Below are 14220 nucleotides of genomic sequence, written 5' to 3'. Positions count from 1 at the left end.
TTTTGAAGAAATTGTGCGAAATAGCATGCTAATTAAATATCTATATGGTCCATATATCTAATGTTTATTTCTGGTCTATTTTCATTGTCAGAATGTAAGAGGAAAAACCTCGGTGGGTCTGTCGGATTTTTTAGAAATTCATCGGGAAAGATTGCCTAGCATGGATCCTTTTCTATGTCATATGTGACAAATGGTCTGCAGAGCGGATCGATCTCAGGCCAAGTCATTTCTGATGCTTCCGTGACTTGTATTAAAATGATGTGATCGTTCACATTCACAAGCTGCAAGACGATCGGATGCGTCCGTTCTGCTTGTTGCGGGCTTGTGCGGCAAGGCAGGAACAAAAATGATTGCGACCTGTAGAATGCTATGGGAGTTTTGAACGCATCGGCGGCAATTTGGGTGCATTCAGGACTCGCAAACCACTGGAAGCCCTCAGGATCCAATGCTTTAAGCATCCTGTGCTTGTCATATTTAGCGTAATCGCTATCGAGCGTTTCAAGGAACTTCGGCCACATAATTGCTTTGAAATCTTTGTATCGTATTCCATCCTTGAAAAGCTCGATTGCAAGTGCACGAAGACCTCAGTTTCCATTTGGACACCGGTCATGGACCGTCCTCACAGCTGTTTTTGGGATCGCATCTGTTACAAGTTTTAGATTCGGTATGATTCGTATTTTAAGGAGCTGCGAAGAAGCTTCAGATGAGCCGCAGTTGAAGATGATGGTTCTCTCTTCCCGTTCCGATCAATTCGATCAATAAATAAAAGAAACACGAAATTGCTTACGAAGCTTCACCAGATCTTTGCAGCTTCTTTACCTAATGTCGTTTTGGATTTTTTGCGGCTCTGGGTATCTTGATATTCAAGAGCAATCATCTCACGTTCGTTATCGCTCTTCGCAGTGGTGGTCTTCATTTTTTGCCGGCTACTTTGCGGCTGTTGAGCTTCTTTGAGATCCAAAAATGGTTCGTCTTTAATTGCTTTCGAACAAGATAACGAGTCCTCCTGCTGCTGTATATCTGTGCATCGATGCTGTATGTTTGCAATTCTCGATAGTTCAGCCGGAATTTGCCCCTCTAATGTGGGAGTGACGAAAGGCTCGGCGTTTGCAATAACGTTATCTAGGGCTCGGACTGGGATGGGATGGGATGGGATGAGACGGTCACGTGCGGGGACGCTTGGGATGGGACAAGTTGGGACGGGACGCTACCCCGTCCCAAGTCCAAGCCCTAACGTTATCCTCCAACGTGGTAGTATCTTCTTTCAGCATAAAATCAAACATTAATGCAAGCATACATCAATTAAATTCAGCTTCATCTTACCGTCGTTTGTAGCTGTAATATCATGAAAGAGATGCCAGCGGCGTGGGACACTGTTCAAAGGGATATTCCCTGTGCTAGGAAGCTTATGGCAGCAAAGCAACTTGTATATCGTTTTCAGGATGCAACGGCAATAATCAGTCTTCAAGACAATTTTTTTTTTGCGAAAGCCCCTGTTGTATAGCATTAAAAGCAAACTGCGATACTTTTCGGCCAAGTCTTCAAGCCGTTCTCGATACACCTGAAGCATATGGGAATCTTGCCCCAGGATTCCGTGTCAATCTGTTGCCTCCATGCGTCAGTCTATAAAAACGATATGTGGTGACGAGTGTGTTTAGCGTGTGATAGCAGTAATAGACAGAGACAGTGAAAATACTGTGAGTTTCTTGTATAGTTCTTTATTGGGTCACAACGACTTCATGTATATACTTCTATCGGATCGGAGATGATGTTATATGTCCGTTTCATTCTCCTCTTTCTCTTCTACAACCTTGGATACCACACGATATCAGCGATGTGCTGCTAACCAGGACCAAATGATCATTTATTGAAGGCGAGTTGACCGGCGGCCCAATTGTGTTTACCTTAATTCGATAGAACTGATCCAATTGCTTATAGGCAAGAAACAAGTTGTTAGAAGATCCAAGCGATCTGTTAATATCGGCATGCACGCCTTCTGTTCGATTGGTGCTGGTATGTATTTCCAAAGTGCTGGACTGAACAGACGTACCGACCGACCTACTTCTCTTTGAAGGCTAGCTTACTTAACAATGTATAAGAGATCAAGTTAGCACCTTTCATATACGATATCTACGCAGATGCTATTATGGGAGTACCTTTGCAAGTATTCTGCGGCTTTCTTAGGATCTCTTTCTTTTTTGCTCGCTTCTACGAACATAGCCAGGGCCTTGCTTTCGATTTTTTTGTCTGGTGTCACACGCATCCTTGAAAATTTATCGTTCACTTCGCTGGCCATTAAGAAATTTAAAGCTTTCTCGAGCTATTCGTAATCAGTTTTAAATGCGAATAACTTCTGCAAGTTCACGCGGAAATTTCGTCGCTGTGATGTTTGGTAGATAAATAGAGACAGAGGTAACGCAGTAAGTACGTTGAGACTCTTTACAAGTGAGATATACTGATTGTTTTCTCTAATGTCTGCTTTTATAGACGTAGCGGTGTTCCTGAAGAATAAAAACTTTTCATCCTGTTATCAAATGGTCGATTGTGCCTTTGTCTTCGATGTCGGCAGTCCTTTGATTCGAAATCAAGTAGTATCTTTATTGTTTATCCGGTTCCTTGTTATTGGTTTTCCGTTGTGGAATACGGCAGTGGCATATGGATCTGACACAATAAATTTTTGGCATGAGGGAAGAGTATGTCCGGGGCCCTCATCAACGCCGCTTTGCTGTCCGTTACAAAGGCCGCAGCAGAAACTGACTGCTTGGACGGCCAGACTACTTCCTTCAACGCATTAACGAACCATTCATACTTTTTGCTGGTTTCTTCGGCGATCCAGCCACCGGCAATACAAAATGTCTTGAGCTTTGGGAAGCCGACGTTCCCGTGCCAGCGACGTTGATAAACGGCATCTTCAGCTTGTTTGTGTTCTATGTTGCATCCAGTGATATAATCTCTGGGAACTCAATGGCGAGCTCGATGACCGAGTCAAGCGCAAAGAACAAGGAACGAAGGGAACGTTTGTCCCCTTCTTGCTTGATGCTGTAACCAACTCGATAGCCATCTGTTTCACGAGCCTGGATTAGACGGAACATCCCATGGTCGGGATCGTTGTTGAAAATCTTCTGCCGAAGATTGGAGATATCCTTGGAGACCACAGCTATACCTAATCCTTTCAGATAGGTAACGATCGTTGAATTTCCGGCATGCGCTTTGATCATATTTATAACATTCTCCTGGGCTTCCCCCTCCAGACGGCGATGCATGGGGTAGACTGCCGTATCCGAAGTGACAGCATGATTATGCTCCTTTTGCATGGCTACAGCATGCCACTGGCAGCTGTCTTTGTTGAGGGGTCGGAGCATCACTTCAAATGGGCAATCAAACCTCTGCGAGTCTCTTGCGCGTTGCTTTTTCCCTTGAGAGGCCACAGTGACGTTGCCGTCAACGTCCGCGATAAAAGTGGCCTTCGTGTCTTCTCGTCCTTCCTGGTTTCTGGGTACACCCGAATGTCCACATCCCAGGCGAATGTACCTCTTCTCGCCGCTCATGCTGCTTCTAGCTATGTACATGTAGAATCCACCATTAGTCTGCGCCCATTGCTGAATGTTTTCACGAGCTTCTTGAGCAGAACTCCAAATTTCGCGCAATTTGTCTGGAGTTATTGTCACTTCATTCATTTCGCTGGACATGGTGAAAGGGAATAGTGTTACAAGCTTTTGTTCCCGGTAGAGTGTCAACTTAGCTTATTTTTATGGAATCAATGCAATAATTGTATGCACTTTAATTTACTTATTGAAAGGATCAATAGTAGGGGCCTACATTGGGATGGGACGTGTGATGGTTTGCGGACAGCGCAGTAAGATACGTACAGTAAGAGTACAGTGAGACTGTATCGGATTTTTTAATTTTGAAGGACTGAACAACCTGATATCTATCTACAGACCAGGGCTATTTATGCTAATGATCGGTTTATCAAATATTTCGAGAGGAGTTTGTTCGTTAATGACAGTTTACCCGGGAAGACCAGAGTCAGTATTTTTTAGATGTTTTATTTCTGATCTTATTGTTCTGTCCACGGCAGGACGTCCCAGTTCTAATTGGGATGGGCCTAATTGGGACGGTATCTGGGACGGGGGTCTGTCCCATCTCAGGTGGTCCAATTAGAAATGGTGACATCCCAGTTGGGTCCCAATTAAAAATCATGTTGTCCCAATTAGACCCGGCTAGATATTGTTGATGGTCCAGTTGGGAGAATCCCAGTTAAGCCCAGTCCCAGTCAGGCCCAATCTCGGTTAAGCTCAATCACATCCAGTCCCAACTGGTCCCAGTTAAGCCCAATTAGGCGTCCCAAATGGCAGCTGGGACAGGATAGTGTCCCTGTAATATAGGCAAAGAAGAGAAAACGAAAACAGACGCTAAGTCGGTGAGACGTTGATGTATTTGAAAGAATAAAGAGATCGAAAAGAAGATCAATTATCTAAATATTTCTCGTGCGGACTCTATTTAAACGTTTTTCTTGTCGGATGCGCACGGAAGACGGACTAACGGTGAGCTAGGCTCTGTTAGCAAAGGGATTGGCATTGTCTCAGATCTGTGGACTGTTCACTAATCGTATTGGAGCATCACAGCTTATCTCATATCTGCTGGATGGCCTCCATATCAAATGACAGTCTTTCTACATCATTGTTCCTGGAATTATTATCCGAACAGCAGGATGACAACCGAGATGACTAATTCAACTTATGTGGAAGTATGCTGGAATACGACAGTTCGATCCCAATTAGAACTGGGATGGGATGGGACGTCTCATGAAGAGCCCTGGTTAATACGAAGCAGATGTCTTTTATGTCGCTATGCAGTGATCTAAGTTACGCACGACTTGCATCTGTGGGCATTGACAGTATTTGTGCCTGACACCACTCTCACCGCCCTCTAAATTAGCACTCAGAGTGACTGGGGTGGTGCGAGAGTGGCATTGTCGTACTTATGGATTGATCAGTGTTCAATAATGATGGAGGTGGTACAACAATTAGAACTTTCTCTTATTCCAATCATCTACTGGTAGACTTAGTTCTTTGCTTCTTATTGCATTAAAAGCACCTACCCAAAGTCTCACAGTATTTTACTCTTCCCGTCTCGTCCAAATACTTCAGGCATCCCTTTATTTTACCCCAGTTGAGTGTGAATTTTGCTACCCTGTGGCTTGGGAAACGCGAGGAAGCCAAAGTGGAAAAGTTAAAGAAACTGAAGATAACCACTTCTTTCACCAGAAATGAACACGTCTACGAGCGTTGTTAACGATATTGCAAAACTTCACGAAAAACTCGCTCGTTCGGTTGTGCCAGGAGTCTACGCCATGGTTCCCAAAGAAGATATCGTTGTCCCCGCGGCAAGCTGGAGAGAATATCACAGAAAAATTCAGGAATTTTGCGCCTGCAAGTGGATCCATAAGAGAAAAACTAAAGGAAAAGAAGGCGGATCAGTAATTTACAGCGAGACATTCTGTTGTCACAGAGTAGGAACCTACACATCCAAGCGTAATACCAGAATTGCTCAGAAGGACTCGAAAAATGTGGTTGTCTGGCTACATACAAAGCAACCATATTAGCATCATCACCTTCCGTTTGTTCGCTTGTGATGCAAAAGGATCAATGCAATCATATACTTGGTGATAATGAGGATTTGGGCACCCTTCTTTTGACAGCCAGCAACGTGGAAGAGATTGCCAGTCAATTAGACGAAGGCAGAAAATGCCGTGATATTCGCATGACGTTGATGCGAAGATTAGAGCGCCTGGATACTGCCGGCCAGAGAAACGCTACATATGACAATGTCTACAATGCAATGGTTAAGGTAGGATAATGGCAGATATGTACCTCACAAAATTTGAGCTTGACATATAAACTTTAACCACATATATACATAAATAACCTCAGATACAAACAAGACTTTATAAATGTCATGAAAATGACGCAATCTCTGGTAGGACCTGGATGGAGAAGCTCTTGTTTCAACAGAGTTACCGTATATTTAGCGTCGACACTACTTTAAACTTGACTAATACTAGCTTGTATGGTATCGGGTTCCAATCTCCACGGTAGGTCGAGCGTATGCAAGTAGTTAATCAATTTTGTCTCGATACGACGTACAAAATATCGAGTCGAGTGATGGATATTATGTATACTTTGGTCGTACGCGATCCCCAAAGAGGAACTGGAACGCCAGTAGCATATTTGATCACGAACGACCATTCTGCATGCCCAATTGTACAATGGCTCAAATTTTTAAGAAATGAATGTAAAATGCAGCGTCAGCAAATTACGGTGGACTGAAGTATTCCAGGGACCGACGCCATCAGAGCTAACTTCCCAGACTGCGATATTCGGCTTTGTGCGTTCCATGTCATCCAGACATGGACACGAAACTTGAAAAGCAAAGTTCGATTGGATGGCTCTTATACAGCTGCTGAACTTGCAACTGTGATGTTCAACAATCAAAAAAGAAGAGACAAAGTAAGTCGTCGGGATTGCTTTTAATTCTGAAAAGCAGAACAACATCCATGGAAAAGTTTTTTCTACAGCTTATAAACTACGACGAGATGTGACGATTGGTTGAAGTCTGAGAAGTCAGTCTAATAACAGTTCAACCAATACTTCTTGATGCTGTGCTTATAGTTCTATTCCAGCTTATGTCAGACACGACAGCAACCTATCGTCAAGACATTCTCCAAAAATTGAAGCATATTCTTACCACATGTTGCATTGATGATCTATATCGTTCAATTGTAGAATTTATGGAGAAATATGGCAATCAAAACGAATTCTTGGGCTACCTTGAATCTCAATGGTGTGGTTGCGAAGACCAAGTTCAAAAATGGGCATACACTTACATCGAATCCCATATGCAGCGCATGATGACAAACAATTACATGGAATCGTGGCATAATCAGCTGAAAACAGTCTATATGAAGCGTACACGTAACAAACGCCTCGATAAACTTATCTTCATTTTGACGCACGAAGTCGAGTTTTACTTCGAAATGGAGTATATCCGAATCAGTCAAAATGCTGGCAGGACGGGACCTCTAAAGAATGAACAAGCACGTCGAGCGTATTATGCATCTACCATCGCACCTGAAGACATCCCGAACAAGGTGACAGGTCCACGTGAAGCTGCTGGAGCAGGTATCTGGCAAGTGCAATCCTTTCGTTTCCCGAAGGTATGAAATTTTTGTCGACCAACAATTACACATACTTTCATGTACCTGTGAAGACTATTGCCATCGTATTTCACCCTGCAAGCACATGTATTTGCTGAAGCGATTCACAAATTTTGAGCTTGGATTCTATGCAGACAGGAAAGCCGCAGAGGAACAAAGGTTGCAACGACTGTCGACTTTGAGGTTTTTCCAGTCTAATGAGGCAAAGCAAATCCTGATCCTCTTGAGGTCGACATATCTACTGGCTCTGACGATGCAATTGGAGACGAGTTCGACATCTTAGACGCATCACAGGATATGTAGCTTGTCCTTATCGCCCAAACATTTGCCACCTTATATCATGAACGCGATAACGTGCTGCGTATGAATACTGTATCAGCAGAGGACGCTACCGAGTACGCGCGAAAGGTCAGAGAAACAATGCCGTTCCATGAGGAAATGATGCGCCGATACTCGCCGCATTTTAGACATTCGTCAACGCAAAGGCAATAAAGAACTATCCTTCAATTGTTTTTATTCTTTCCACTTTGGCTTTCTCGAATTTCCCAAAGCCACAGAGTAGCAAAATTAACACTCAACTAGGGTAAAATAAGGGGATGCACGAGAGGGGTGGTGCAAATAGACGAGCCCTTTACGCGACCTGCCCTTTAGCCCTGCCCGCAGCAATCCGCTATAGGAAGACTCCCTAGATTTTTCTAACTCGTTATCACCAGGGACGATTGCGGGAAGCCCTTCACCATCTCGAGACGGTCGAAGGCTTCAAGAATGACTGGAGCAAAAGAAGAGATGATCCTGCAAACTTGGTGATCTTCGAGAAGCCTAAAGAGCACTCATTTGCCACTGAGATCTGAAGGGTATGGCGCGCTGGAATGGGTGTCAGCCGTTGCGACGATGATCACGAACATTTCAACAACGGTCGCTCGGCCTATACCCGTTCCATGGAACAAAAGTCTGCGGACAGTGATCAGAATTCGCAAAGTAATGAGAAGAGAGAAAGAGAAAACATGCTTTGTAACAGCAGCCAGCCAAGTCTTTATTATGGAAGTTGAAGTGGCAATAAAGCTGGCGGATGGCTTGGCTGTAAATTGCGCAAGGAATCTGCTATAGTCATGCATCCATGGTTGTTGACTATGCTCCGTCGCATGTTTAACTGTTAGCCATGCCTTTTTTACTGTCTACAACTACTCAAGATACCGAGTCAGGATTATACGATAATGAAATCCCAATAAATAATTCTTGCACATCCTGTTTGGCACTCATGCTCTATGCTCTCTCGCCTATTTCAGATTTATGCCCAGCGCATCCCCTTTTAGGAGGCTTCAGAGTAGCGTCGGCGACACGCCGTTGGAGGTGCCCCAAAGACCAAAATCTTCTCTTGCTCCAGGGTATCCAGGTAATTCCCCGACACGAAGTCGTCATCGTCGTGCCGAGTGGTTTGGCGCAACATCTTGTAACGAATATCGGCGATATCGCCGGCGTCGACGCTCGCTTCACGTCTGTAAGCAGGCTGATCGGCGTACTTCTGCTGAAGGTACAGACGGATCGGACTAATGGCGTAGCTTTCGGGCACTTCAGACTGGATACCCCCTGTGAACTCTTGGAGCGCGAGGCAGGTACTGGAGATCGTTGGTCGTGTTAGGAACGTGGTTGCAGTGCATGCTCCTAAAGGTAACAGTTGCCTTATCTGGCGTGTTCTTGTAGCAAACGACCTCCATTGCAGCATTGCACCCGACCTTTTTCGATGCCTTTTGATTCGGGCGCGGCTTGCCAGACTTGCCGCCTGGCACTTTATCCTTTCGAGTCCGAGGCTGACCACCACGATGGCACATGTAGCGCTTCTTCCACAGGAATTTGTGGGCACGGTGTCGTTTAGAGCTTCTTTCAGCAAATGCTGCTTCGTATATAATACACTTAAATTAGCATTTCTCAAGTGCTTTCTACTCGTCACTTACAGTTTTCAGCATTATCATCATGCTCTATAATTTTCTTCGTGTTATCCACGGTGTCCTTGTACAGCCAGTAAACACCCTTGTCTTTCAGCTGGGAATAGAAAAAGTTGGTTAAGTCCTCGACATCGTAGACAAAAGTAGTAGTTGACGTGTTGCTGGCAGTAGAAGTATCGATGACGTTGCTCATTGCAAGATCAGTAGACAAAAAGAAGGGAAGAGCTAAGAAAACTTTCCTTCAAAGTAACTTGCCGCATCCCTATGTAACATGCTTCTCAAGAGTCGCTGTGTATTGCGAAGCAAAGTATCCTATATCAACGGCGAAGTCACGAGCCCATTCCCAGCTGATTTGAGCAACACTCGCGTTGACGTTCCACGTACCGCGCGCCGAACGAAGTCCTCCATAGCTATAAGCATAGTGTCCAGCACGCTCTGTGCGTGGCAGATTGTTGACAGTCATATACGTAGATAGCACCAACAGAGTACGGGTCCTTCTTGTCGAATAATTGGAACAGTCAATGTTCAAGGTGAGCAAGAGCGAAAACGGTGTGTCGACGAAAAGAATATGGTTGGAGGCGGTTGAGCGAGGATCAGGTACTGATTTCCACATACGACCGTCGTAGACATCGAAGAGTGTATTGCTACGAGTCGGTCTGTTGCGCCAGTGTTCCATCTTGTGCGTGAATCCTTCTCTGCGCATCATGTGTGCAAGGAGGCTGCTGACGGGATAGTACGCATAAACCTTGGTTGCAAAGCACCGCGATTTGCGCATGTCCTACAGTGGAGCGCCGCATTCTTCTCGCTGCGTTGCGTGGAAATTGTGTGGAAACTTGAAGAATGTACAATGAACCTGGTTGGATCCGAGGTTTTGGTGTACGCAGTGACAACGAGGACAGACAACGAATGTTAAAGTGCAGTTTGATCCACCATGGGAGGTCATCTAGAACCACATGTATGATGTTCCTCCCGTTGAAGTCCCCGCTCCGCAAAACTACGCGGGTTTTTGAGCACATGGTCTGATCGCTTGTTTGGTCTTGATACAGTAAATATCCGACATGCAGAAAGATCCGAAAAGTCTTATAAAGATCCTTATGACAAGCGATTAGACCATGTGCTCAAAAACCCGCGTAGCTTTGCGGAGCTGGGACTTCAACGGGAGAACCATCGTACATGTGGTTCTAGATGACCTCCAATATGGAGGATGATATTTTAAATACAAATATTGATAATGAAAAATTATATGAAGTACAATATATAATTAAACATAAAAAATATATGATAAGTTTGAGTATTTAGTAAAATGGAAGAATTATCCAAAAGATTACAATGGATGGGTAAAGGAAGATGACTTTGTAGAAAAGGAGATTATAGAGGAATATTGGAAATCTGTCAAAAGATTATAAGAGAACTGATTCATAATCGATAATTTATATAAATTATTAAAACTTATTAATTGATATTAATGTATTTTGGATAAATTGTTGTTAAATTTTTATTTGGATTATTATAAATTAATTGAATTGTTTCTTTTTTGAAGTTTGACAGATTATATTATAACTGTATCAAGAACGCTACCCGATGGTTATGCATTAAGAACCAACACTTCGTTTATGGATTTCTTTTGACTTTAATTAGTGAGCTTTTTTATATTTTTGGATGGTTTCTCATGGAGGTGACGGTGCTGGGAGGGGCAGTGGTGTTGTTGGTGGTGGGCGCGGCCTTCTTGGCCGGGCGGGAGGTGGCGACGAACTCTTGCCACCATTCTTCGCCAAGACAAAGTGGTGAGGTGGTGGGCGGTGCCAAAGTGTCTTGCGACTCTTGCGCCGATGTGGCGAGGGAGGCGAACGCAGGTGCGCCTCATCCTCTCGGTGAAGAGGCGGCGGACGATGGTGGTTTCGTTGGTAAACTTTGGGTCTGCCAACACCACAGGCGAAAGGGGGTCGAACGCGCCGCATTCTTGAACGCCTTCGGCGGCGAGCTTGGCAACCAACTCTGCCTTGAAGGCAGAGTGGGCAAGGAGAGCGACTGTATCCTTGGCAGGGAACTGCACGTCCAAGACGCGGGATTGCTGGACCTTGAGGGACGACAGCATTTTCCTCACGTCCTGGAACTTGAGGTGGTGGCGGCAAGGGAGGTATACGAACTCGTAGCCCGAAGGGCTGGCGGCGGCGTCTTGCAGCGCACGCACTACCTGCGTTTTGGTGGGCAGGCGGCGACGGGCAGAGGGGGCAGTCCTCTTGTTGCCTTTGGCGGGCAACTTCTTGGCGGCAGCAGTCTTGGCGCTGGTGGGTTTGGAGGGCGGGGTGGGAGGGGTAGTCTTGACGACGTTCCTCTTGGTGGTGGCGGCGGTGATGGTGTTGGAGTTGGTGGTGGCGGTTGGAGTGCTAATGACTCCAAAGTCGACGTTGGTGAGGGGGTGCGGGGATCGAATCCCGGTGGCTGGTCCATTGTCAGTAGGTTGCTAATGGCAATGGAACTGGTTGTTCGTTTTGGCGAATTTCGCAGTGATTCGAACAAGAGTGCTGTGTCCGGTTGTGGCCGTTTGCTATATGTATTCTTTAGGGTAGGTTGCTTACACGTTTCGACGGTTTTTTCCAGTTCGAATTTAAAGCGTCCGGCTCAGAAAAGAAAATATCCTCTCAACAGAGCAAGAAGCTCTCGGATAGTATAGTGGTTAGTATCCCCGCCTGTCACGCGGGAGACCCGGGTTCAATTCCCGGTCCGAGAGTACGTATATTGAAAAGACTTTTGCCGTGTCGTAACACTTTTTTGTGCTACGAGCTCACGCAGCCAGGGGATAAAGCAGTAACTAAAGTCTTGCGGGTTAGTCAGATGCCCTTTATTCAACGCTTTCTGCACTCTTATTTATACCTTTTGCAAGTGCTCAAATATAATTGATACTATTGGTAGATATATGGAAAAGCTACAAAGGAACAAAAGAATAAAAGTGTGCCTGACATCAGACGATAGCACCAATGATAGTTAATGCGCATTGTTATAGCAATTACAGGACACCAATGGTAATTGTTGACAATGTCGCATTCTTATTGGTCAGCACCAAAAGGCCACGACAACGTGTATCGCGCGCGGACTTGTCCGTTTCCTTTTCTGACACTTCGCCTTTGAGCGCCGCTCTCTTAAACATGCCGTAACGCTATTCCTTTTTGGCGTTACTGTCGTATAACTTTTTGTCGCAGGTCGTATTTAAAGGAATAGGCGCAAGCTCTGAGATTCTGGATGGCCTCCCTTGCATGAGATCTCTTTTTGCAATCATTGCTTTGATTTGCGAGTCATATTGCCAGGGAAAAACCGTTTCCAGCGTTGCTAAGCTACGCTGAGGGCGTGCCTTTGGCTGAGCTGCGCGCAGAGGAAAATTAATTCAAACTTTCCTGGGGGGACTCGGGTCATAAAAAGTGGGGGGACATAAGAATATTGCATTTCCATAACACAAGCATCTGTATATTATAGACTTTCCTTTATTGTTGTATATCGGTAGAAGCCAACACAGTATAAATATGCCATAGACAAAATAATAAATCCACATTTATCTACCGTTCGTCTTCATGTCCTTTTCCTTCGTGATTCTCTTCTTCGTGGGCCCGTCACGCCAAAAGGAAATAGCCTTACGTTATTATACGACACATGTCGTGGCCGTTTGGTGCTGACCAATAAGAATGCGACATTGTCAACAATAACCATTGGTGTCCTGTAATTGCTATAACAATGCGCATTAACTATCATTGGTGCTATCGTCTGATGTCAGGCACACTTTTATTCTTTTGTTCCTTTGTAGCTTTTCCATATATCTACCAATAGTATCAATTATATTTGAGCACTTGCAAAAGGTATAAATAAGAGTGCAGAAAGCGCAGACTAAAAGGCATCTGACAAACCCCCGAGACTTTGATTTCTGTGTGATTCCCTTATTGCGTGAGCTCGTAGCACAAGACAAAAAGTTGTCGTAACGCTTCTTGTTTTGCGCCACGAACCCACGAAGAAAGATAATGAACCACGGGACCTCTCTGCCCCCTTTCTTTTTTATTCTGTGTTTATAGACAACTCTTTCTTTCTGCGGTGTTTGTCTTGGGAAGTATGTTAAATATTAATGAGTCAACATCGACCGTGTCATAATTGCTCTTCGAGCGGGGATCCATTCTTGGAGCTATTGTGAGTCACCACTTCCACAAAGAGAGGAGATAAGATGTTGAATACAACTCAGGACAAAAAAGGACAACAGGTGAATCTGTGCACGACAAAGTGTTACGACACACAAACGGTATGTCAATCAAAAAAGGTAGAGTCCCTACGAGAAACGCCAACACAAATGATAAACCATAGGTTATGTGTACTAGCCCGACGGGGGGCTCGAACCCCCAACCTTGAGATTAAGAGTCTCACGCTCTACCGATTGAGCTAGCCGGGCCCCTCGGTGCTTTTTGTGGATCAGAAACCTTGAATACACTTCAAGCCAGTGATCGAGCACTGCACATAAATCGTGGTGTCTGAAGTTTTTGCTGGCAGATACGAGCTGGTATATGACGGGTATGTGCCTCAGATACCTTATATTTCCCTTACATAGCATGTACCCTAGCTGGGTCTAAAAATGCTAGCCAGGTAGCTCTCCCTTCTTCACTACAGCTCAAGAATCTTAAGTCACCATATCTACTGAAATGCCTACGCAAACCCGAGCTAACAAATATATTGACTGTGAGTGCACAAAGTGCACCGCTGTTGATCACTTTGGCAACTACTGTCACAAGAAGCAAACTCCGAAACACGCTCGCGAACACTTGTTTCTCTTCAGTCAATTCAAACCAGTCCTTCCTCGTAAGAAGTTCGAACGTCTTTCAATTGCACGCTGAATGCTTGACAACAACCACTTTAGCCTTTCCAAGCGCAGCCGTCAATAACAGGAGGACTCTACCTGCAGCATTGAGCACCCAAGGTACATTCGTGGAGGTCATCCAAGCACACTATGATCTAGGGCGCCCTGTTGTCGGCTGGATGTCTCTATGGAGGTCATCTAGAACCACATGTATGATGCTCCTCCCGTTG

General features: G+C 44.9%; 7 protein-coding genes and 2 non-coding genes across 9 annotated transcripts in view; 3 read left to right on the top strand and 6 right to left on the bottom strand.

The window, feature by feature from the left end:
* Positions 1-155: 155 nt before the first annotated feature.
* VTP01DRAFT_3515 (uncharacterized protein) lies at positions 156-2296 on the bottom strand (the record flags this gene model as incomplete). The annotated part of the gene is made up of 6 exons (XM_069382095.1): positions 156-532; positions 820-1134; positions 1324-1493; positions 1562-1623; positions 1905-1971; positions 2157-2296. The coding sequence occupies 6 exons, from the start codon at positions 2294-2296 to the stop codon at positions 156-158; spliced, it is 1131 nt and encodes a 376-aa protein (XP_069236257.1).
* Positions 2297-2927: 631 nt separating this feature from the next.
* On the bottom strand, positions 2928-3689 carry VTP01DRAFT_3514 (uncharacterized protein; the record flags this gene model as incomplete). The annotated part of the gene is made up of 1 exon (XM_069382094.1): positions 2928-3689. The coding sequence occupies one exon, from the start codon at positions 3687-3689 to the stop codon at positions 2928-2930; it is 762 nt and encodes a 253-aa protein (XP_069236256.1).
* Positions 3690-5272: 1583 nt separating this feature from the next.
* Positions 5273-8070, top strand: VTP01DRAFT_3513 (uncharacterized protein; the record flags this gene model as incomplete). Its single annotated transcript, XM_069382093.1, has 7 exons — positions 5273-5435; positions 5705-5853; positions 6018-6097; positions 6359-6512; positions 6686-7219; positions 7523-7627; positions 7933-8070. The coding sequence occupies 7 exons, from the start codon at positions 5273-5275 to the stop codon at positions 8068-8070; spliced, it is 1323 nt and encodes a 440-aa protein (XP_069236255.1).
* A 458-nt stretch (positions 8071-8528) lies between these two features.
* On the bottom strand, positions 8529-9355 carry VTP01DRAFT_3512 (uncharacterized protein; the record flags this gene model as incomplete). The annotated part of the gene is made up of 3 exons (XM_069382092.1): positions 8529-8778; positions 8837-9110; positions 9172-9355. 3 exons carry the CDS (start codon positions 9353-9355, stop codon positions 8529-8531), a joined length of 708 nt encoding a protein of 235 aa, XP_069236254.1.
* A 69-nt stretch (positions 9356-9424) lies between these two features.
* Positions 9425-9937, bottom strand: VTP01DRAFT_3511 (uncharacterized protein; the record flags this gene model as incomplete). The annotated part of the gene is made up of 1 exon (XM_069382091.1): positions 9425-9937. One exon carries the CDS (start codon positions 9935-9937, stop codon positions 9425-9427), a length of 513 nt encoding a protein of 170 aa, XP_069236253.1.
* An 855-nt stretch (positions 9938-10792) lies between these two features.
* VTP01DRAFT_3510 (uncharacterized protein) lies at positions 10793-12310 on the bottom strand (the record flags this gene model as incomplete). The annotated part of the gene is made up of 2 exons (XM_069382090.1): positions 10793-11549; positions 12174-12310. The coding sequence occupies 2 exons, from the start codon at positions 12308-12310 to the stop codon at positions 10793-10795; spliced, it is 894 nt and encodes a 297-aa protein (XP_069236252.1).
* On the top strand, positions 11822-11893 carry VTP01DRAFT_t84. Its single transcript has one exon. It is a non-coding gene; the product is annotated as a tRNA-Asp (tRNA).
* A 1205-nt stretch (positions 12311-13515) lies between the features above and the next one.
* On the bottom strand, positions 13516-13588 carry VTP01DRAFT_t77. Its single transcript has one exon. It is a non-coding gene; the product is annotated as a tRNA-Lys (tRNA).
* A 247-nt stretch (positions 13589-13835) lies between these two features.
* VTP01DRAFT_3509 (uncharacterized protein) overlaps positions 13836-14220 on the top strand; it is a gene marked incomplete at both ends in the record, with an annotated part of 1848 nt that continues 1463 nt past the window's right edge. Inside the window, 2 exons of the mRNA XM_069382088.1 lie at positions 13836-13992; positions 14051-14110. Coding sequence (XP_069236251.1) covers positions 13836-13992; positions 14051-14110 — 217 coding nt within the window. The remainder of the gene's footprint in view (positions 13993-14050; positions 14111-14220) is intronic.

Source organism: Rhizomucor pusillus, assembly GCF_041956525.1.
Source record: "Rhizomucor pusillus strain CBS 183.67 unplaced genomic scaffold VTP01scaffold_17, whole genome shotgun sequence".
Classification (NCBI taxonomy): domain Eukaryota; kingdom Fungi; phylum Mucoromycota; class Mucoromycetes; order Mucorales; family Lichtheimiaceae; genus Rhizomucor; species Rhizomucor pusillus.
The sequence above is the reverse complement of the archived record's forward strand: the minus strand, read 5'-3'. Positions and strand labels throughout refer to the sequence as shown.